Source organism: Telmatherina bonti (assembly GCF_933228915.1).
Source record: "Telmatherina bonti genome assembly, chromosome: 21".
Classification (NCBI taxonomy): domain Eukaryota; kingdom Metazoa; phylum Chordata; class Actinopteri; order Atheriniformes; family Telmatherinidae; genus Telmatherina; species Telmatherina bonti.
Genome location: NC_136630.1, coordinates 330,764 through 338,200, shown reverse-complemented (window position 1 = coordinate 338,200; position 7,437 = coordinate 330,764). Strand labels below are relative to the sequence as shown.

The 7,437-nt window shown below is 51.9% G+C and overlaps 1 protein-coding gene across 1 annotated transcript in view; it reads right to left on the bottom strand.

Annotated features, from left to right (window-relative positions):
* Positions 1–7,437, bottom strand: part of abca5 (ATP-binding cassette, sub-family A (ABC1), member 5) — a 128,405-nt gene that overhangs the window by 10,854 nt on the left and 110,114 nt on the right. The window contains exons 27-30 of the mRNA XM_079260688.1: positions 2,884–3,007; positions 2,698–2,815; positions 2,539–2,630; positions 1,861–2,036 (exon numbers count right to left, since the gene is read on the bottom strand). Coding sequence (XP_079116814.1) covers positions 1,861–2,036; positions 2,539–2,630; positions 2,698–2,815; positions 2,884–3,007 — 510 coding nt within the window. The remainder of the gene's footprint in view (positions 1–1,860; positions 2,037–2,538; positions 2,631–2,697; positions 2,816–2,883; positions 3,008–7,437) is intronic.

The window sequence follows — 7,437 nt, the reverse complement described above, 5'->3', positions numbered from 1 at the left end:
CCCTGCCTCCTTTAGGAAGATCTGACCATAATCTGGTTCTTCTCACCTCCACCTACAAGCCCATCGTTCAGCAGCAACCAGTCATCACAAAGAGTATCAACATCTGGTCTGCTGAAGCTGAAGATGCTCTTAGAGGAGGCTTTGAGGCTACAGACTGGAACGTCCTCTGTGAACCTCATGGAGACGACATCAACGCCATGACTGAGTGTGTGACAGATTACATAAACTTCTGTGTGGACAGCATCGTCCCAACAAGAACAGTGAGGTGCTTCCCCAATAACAAACCCTGGATCACCAGTGACCTGAAAAAGCTGCTGAACATCAAAAAGAACGCCTTCAGGGATGGAGACAGGGAGTTATTGAGGGCAACACAAAAACAACTTAAAACACAAACTAAGAAGTGCAAGGAGGACTACAGGAAGAAGTTAGAAAGTCAGCTCCAGCAGAATAACCTGAGGGATGTGTGGTCTGGAATGAAGAAGATCACCGGCTTCAAGTTAAAGGGGGACCAGCCTGATGGAGGTCTGGACAGAGCTAATGAGCTGAACATATTCTTCAGCAGGTTCAGTTCACCCCCTACCTCAAGCCCAACAGACCACACACCCTCCATAAGCCCACTGCTTTCCTGTCACGCCTCCAATCTGTCACCCTGCAGCTCAGTCATGGACCAGAACACAGCTTCATCTCCCTCCACATCAGGACATCCTGAGACCTCCACCTTGTTTGTCTCCTGCAATCAGGTTAAGAAGCAACTTGAGAAACTGAACCAGAACAAGGCTGCAGGTCCAGATGGTGTCAGTCCCAGAGTTCTCAAGACCTGCTCAAAACAACTATGTCCGATTCTCCAGCACCTTTTCAACACCAGTCTGAGACTAAATAGAGTCCCAGTGCTGTGGAAAACCTCCTGCCTTGTTCCAGTGCCTAAAAAAACACAACCAGCTGAACCAAGTGACTACAGACCAGTTGCCCTGACATCTCACATCATGAAAGTCCTGGAGAGACTCTTACTGGCTCACCTCAACAAGCAAGTAAACACCTTTCAGGACCCATTCCAGTTTGCATATCGTAATGGACTTGGGGTTGAAGATGCCATCATATACCTGCTCCAGAGAGCACACTCTCATCTGGACCATTCAGGCAGCACTCTGAGGGTCATGTTCTTTCATTTCTCAGTGCTTTTAATACCATTCAGCCTGCTTTGTTATGTGAGAAGCTCCATAAATTCCAGGTGGATACCTCCACAACCACCTGGATCTATGACTACTTCACAAACAGACCCCAGTTTGTGAGACTGAAAGGTTGTGTGTCTGAGATGGAGGTCAGCAGCACTGGTGCAAACAGTTGCGGCGTTTCCGCCGTACGGATCCGACTGAAACCACAACAATCCTACTGAGAAGAAAACTTCAGAGGTGGACCGTCCTGTGTCTCACATTTAAGAGATGAAAAGCAGAAACAACAGACTTCCGCCCGACTCCAGAAAAAACCACCCCAACTTCCACAAAGTGCAGAATTCCCTCCTCCAGACGACATCATGAACACGTCAGAGCGACCTTTGACCTGTTTAACCTAACCCCATGAGAAGGCGAATGGTGTGAAAACACCTCAGAATACTGAGCGGTTCAGCACCGGGAGAAAAGCTCCACATGGCCGTGCCAGAACAAAAGCTACCTGATCGCAGAGCCAGTCGGCCATGAGGGGTGGAGAAGGATCAGAAGGCTGATGCAGCGCCACGGCGAGCCACCAGGAACAGAAACAAGCCACCATTGGTTGTTATAATGCCAAGACTTCAGTGGTTTTAGTTGTCGGGAGGAGCATCGGCGAGCTTTCAACCATGAGGCGCCCAATAGTCTGAAGACGTACCGTTTAATGATGCCGGGGACGTCCTGTCCTTTCAGACCCTTAATGGCAGCGTAGATCTCCAGGTGTTCCTGCAGAGTGACTCTGGGCCACAGAGGGTTGATCTGTGGGCAGTAGCCCACATGCTCCAGCGGATGGTCCACAGGACAAAACTCAGTGCTGTAGTCCCCCATCAGGACCTGGTGGTGTGCACAGTTCAGATTATATCCTACTTGTATTGATCTGGAGTGTTCTACATGAATCTCATGCATTACTTTGTACAGTTTAACATGTTCCGTCAGTCATGGCAGAAGGCCTCATGTCATACCACTCCTCAGCATAAGGTCAGGTGGACCTGGGTGTTTCTGGAGCAGTCTAATATCTGGATAACCCTCCTTCCAACATAAAACTCTGCTGCCCATCAGGCTTAGTCGTAACACGGTGATATAGGCGGTATATGTGGAGAATCTGCTGGTCATCTGCTGAATGGACCGCTGTAGAAGATGTGCCAACAAGTCTCTGACAGGGTTAAAAAGAGGTTCCCGTTCACTTTATTCTGTTCAATAAGTCCGGTTTGTCGTCTTCACTCCAGTCCGAGCTCCACTGGACACCAGAACCACATTCATCGTCATGTTTTACGCAGATTTCACACATAATGACTTCTTTATTTCAGATGTGAGAAGGCTGGAAGGTGCTGCATACCTGGCCTGCAGTGGGGTCGGTGTCGCCGGACAGCATGTGCATGATGGTGCTCTTCCCGGCCCCGTTGGGACCCAACAGGCCCAGAACTTCACCTGAACAAACAGCAGCTTAGCTCCTTTCTACAATGAAAGCGAAGTGAGAAAACCAGACAGAACGTACCTTTGCGAACACAGAAAGAGACGTTCCGTGTCGCCACTTTGGTCCTCTTGGTGAAGGCGAAGCCTTCTCTTCGGCCCTGGTACTGCTTCCTCAGGTTACTCACAACCACAGCCGGTTTCTGAACGAAAACATTAGAACTCTTTGTGTGCCCTGAATCCAAGACCAGACGGAGATCCTCATCTTTACCTCTTCACAGGACTGGCAGGTGAGGGCCTCCTTCACTCTGGCCTTCTCCATTTGAACATCCTCATCCTCATTTAGCCCTTCCTCCGGGATTCGCTCTGATTTAGACTTTGACTTCGATGAGATCCTGTAAAAAACAGACCAGACACAAACTTTAAGGATATTTTCAGGCCAACTTCCCTTCATCTAAATTACATGTGGTGTATAATCATAGACATAAAGGGAAGCATCCTAGACATAATGCTTCCCTTGATATTCTGGATTCTTATTTTATTTTTCTATTTATTTTACATGATTGTTTTTATTACAGAGTTTGTATTGCTGGATCAGACCGGAGAGGACAGAAGGGGGACAGAAAGAATCGAGAAGAAGAGAAACAGAAAACACCTCGTAGAGAGAAAAAGAGAGACAGAAAGAGAAATATTTATTTATCTGAGTTTAAACTGGAATTATTCTGTGCATTTCAGGCTAATTTATTATTATTCCTGAGACCAGAAGGGCTGGGATTGATGGAGTTATTGTCACAAATGTCTTTATGTACTTCAGACCGACCCTCTCCGTAGGCTGTCAGATCAGCCTGCGGGCAAAACGAGTGGATTGAGACTCTTCCGCATTAAGCCCCGCCTCCCGCCACTGCACTACATCGGGAGCGCGCACCGCACCTGCTTTCACCGTCATTGTAACGTCTCATAAACAGAAGGATTAGGCTCATATGAACTCAATAAAAAAACAAACTACAATGTCAACACATAGCATCCAGCCCTACATGTTGGAACCTGAATCAGAGCCTGAAAACGAAGTGGAAAACAGCAACCCACAGCAACGAATGCAGCAGGATGTCTCTCTTTGGTAAACTCACCAGCCATCGTTGGAAATAACTTTATCCCACGTTTTCCACCCGCCTGATGTATTTGTACATGCCCTTGTTAACCAGTAGAAGGTAACCAATCACCCAACCTTATCCCCCGGGACGTCACAAGGATTTCCACGTAGAAAAAACTCTCTAAAACCACGCGTTTTTCGTCACCATGGAAACCGAACGGAGAGAGTGCTGGAACTCAAACTCAAACTCAAACATGCATTTAGGTGATAAAAAACTGTCGTTCACATGTCTGATGAGGATTCAACACTGTAACACTGTAGAAAGCTCAGAAAACTCCAAATACCAGAATAGGAACCCTTTAAACTGCTTTTAAAAGAGAGAAAAACAGACGTTTACGCTCTTCAGGCTCAACATGTTTGTGGGACGAACCCAAAAGGACCTGACTACGTCTAAATAAAATGACAGTGTGAAATACCGAGCTGCAAGCATCACCACGGTGTGTTGGTAAATGATGATGGACAACAGGAAAATAAACATTTAAACCCCACAAAGCCGCGACTCAACATGAGGACCTTGTCTGTTCAGAGTTAAAGGGGAATTCCACCCAACAAGCTGTGAACGTGTCACTGCCATGAAAACCAGTATGCTGAAAGCGTCCCCTGCTGGTAAAACCAGCTGCCACATGCAAACATGCAACTAATACAATTTAAAATTCTGCATAGAACTCATTATACAGGACACAGGATGTTCAGGATGGGTCTGTCACAACCAAACATCTGTCCACACTGCACTGGCAACACGACTGACAGCTACTACCATGCTTTGTGGTCTTGCCCACCTGTCCAGGAATTCTGGTTTCAGGTATGTAAAGATCTGTCAGACTGGTTCAAATGTAACATCCCTACAAACCCCAAACTGGGCCTACTGGGTCACTTGGGTGAAATTAACATAGAATTTAATTCTGCAAACTTAATCCTCACCAGTTTATGTATCGCAAAGAAAACTATCCTTCTAAACTGGAAAAGCAAACAAAGTCTGTGTATCCAGCAGTTCAGAAATCTCTTATTAGATCACATCAGTGTCGAGATGATGTCTGCCTCCTCAAGAGATCAGTCAGCTGAACTTTATTCCCTCTGGTCCCCTGTGATCAGCTCCATCACTTAGTATGGGGGGAGAATGTGACCTTATTGCGCTCGGGGTTGGTGGCCGGTTGGGGTTCTCTGGGGGCTGTGGGTCTGTGGTGGGCTCCTGGGGGGGGGATTTTGACTGCTCCATTGCTGGAGTGGCTAGGTTTCTAGCCCTACTGTGGACCTGGATGGGCCAGCGGCTGGAGTTGCCGCGCAGCGGCGGGGCGAGGTCGCTGGCGGGGGATGGGTTGGCGGGCGTGACTCCGTAACGGGTGCCTGTGCCGCCGTGGGGTGGGCTGGGCGGGGTCCCGGGCTCCGGTGCCCGGGGTTGTCCCCTGTCTCTTGGGGGTGGGGGGTCGGCTTGTGCCGGGGGGGGGCTGGGCTGACCTGGACCTGCCGCTGCGGCGGCGGGCAGGTACGTGCTCTGGTGCCTGGTTGCGACCCTGGGACTTGTTGAGTGGGGGGTGTTTGATAGTGTGGATGGGATGTGAGTGTGTATGGAGGGATGTGTGTAGGGGGTGTGCGTTGAGGACTGGTGGCGGTACATAGGTATGTGGATGTGTGTGGGTGGGGAAGTGTGATGATGCGTGTGTGGGGGGGGTGTCGTGGTGTCTGTGGGGGGGGGTAGTGCCGTGTGTGTAGGGGAGTGGGGTGATGCGTGTATGTGGGGAGTGGCGGTGGTGCATGTATACGGGTGTGTGTATGGGGGGGGGAGGAGGGGGAGGGGGGGCGTGCTGTCTGTGTGTGTGTGGGGGGGGGGGGCAGGGGTGTATGTATGGGGGAGTGGGGTGATGCATGTATACGGGTGTGTGTGTGGGGGGGGAGGAGGGGGAGTGCTGTCTGTGTGTGTGTGGGGGGGGGGGCAGGGGTGTATGTATGGGGGAGTGGGTGGTGCATGTGTGTGGTAGGTTGGTGGATAAGTGTAGATATGATGGATGGGAGTGGGGGAGATTTGGATGTGACGTGGGGGTCAGGAGGATGGTTTTAAGGGTGGGCTGAACGGGTGGCTGGGTGGACCTGAATGTGTCTGGAAGTGTGTGTGTGTGTGTGTGGCTGTAGGTTTGTGCTGAGACAGTGTGAGGTGCCGATGTGTGGACAAGGTGGGGACTTCATGTCCCCAGGTGGGGGTGTCCTCTGTGAGTGAGGGGGCGGTGGACAATCGGTCTGGGATTCCCCTTCTGCCGCCCCGCCTCCTCTTTGTCCTCGTGCCCCCCTTCTGCATGTGGTGAGTTGGTCCCCTCTTGGGTCAGTGATGACTCTCTGGTTAGAGTCGCCGAAGGCTCTGGTTACGGGGATGGCTGTCCCCGGCTTGTCCTGGTCCTTGGGGGGCCCTGGGAGTAGGGGGCATGCCCAGTGCCGCGGGCGGCTCACCTTCTGGAGGAAAGCTCACTTTCCTCCAGACTTAAATCCCTCAACCCCTCTTCCTCCCCGCTCCCCATCACACACAGGCAGGGTATTGGGAGGTGTGCACGTGGCGCTGGGTGGTGAGAAAGGCCATCAAGGTGGTCTTGATCGCTGCACCCAGCCTCGGCCCACCTCCCAGTTTTAATTACACTTAGACACCAAACACCAAAACACTGACGACTCACATGATTAGGGGGGGGGGCATGCGGTGTATGGTGGGCGGGGCTGCTTAGGTGGTCCCTCTCCCAACACCGCGTGGCACTTCCCTCAGTTTTAATTGCAACTAATACATACTTCACAATCAGTCATAAGCGGGGGGGAGGCAGGGACGATAGGGTCTTCTCATGCCCCTGCTCTCGGGGCTTTACTGGGGGGGGGTACGGGTGGGGGAAGAGTGCCGTCCATTAGGCCTAAGTCTGGGCTGGCCTGGCTGTAGGAGGGTTGTCGCCGGCCCTGGGGGGGTGCTGGGTCGGCTGCATCTGTGGGGTGGTGGGGGGGACGCTGGGAGTGGTGGGCGGTAATTATGGGGGCCCTGATCGGGGCCATCCTGTCCTCTGCCCCCTCTGAGGTATCTCACATGGGACATGATGGAGGGGTGAGGTGAGGATGTGTGGGAGTGGGTGTATGGGGTTACAGATGGATGGTGGGATGGCTGGGGGGGGGGGATTAGGGTTGGGGATATAGGTGGGTAGGGGATAGGGATGTGTGAGGATGAGTAGATGTGTGTGTGGAGGGGTATGTTGGCGCGTGGGTTGTATTGGGGTGTGCCTGTGTTGGAGGAGTGAGGGTATGTGTGTGTGTGTGTGTGTAGGGGGGGTGTATATACGGAATGGGATGTGTGAGTGAGGGTGAAGTTTGGAGGGGGGCTATGGGTGGTGGAGGGGTGTTTGGTGGGGCATGTGTGGTTGGGTAGAAGTAGAGGGAGGGGGTGGCGGGGTGTGAGCGTGTGTGTGTGTGTGGGGGGGGGGGGGGGGGGGGGTGAGCGTGTGTGGGGGCGGGGGCGATTGGGGTTCATGTGACTTGGTATGGGTGAGTGAGTAGAGGTGGGGTGGGGTTGTATATGTTATGGATGATGTGCATGGATTGCAGAGGGTTGTGTGGATGGGGGTTGAGAGGGGAGTGCGTGTTTGGGGGGGGGGGTATGCATGTATATGTGTGAGGGGAGTGCGTGTTGGGGGGGGGTATGCATGTATATGTGTGTGT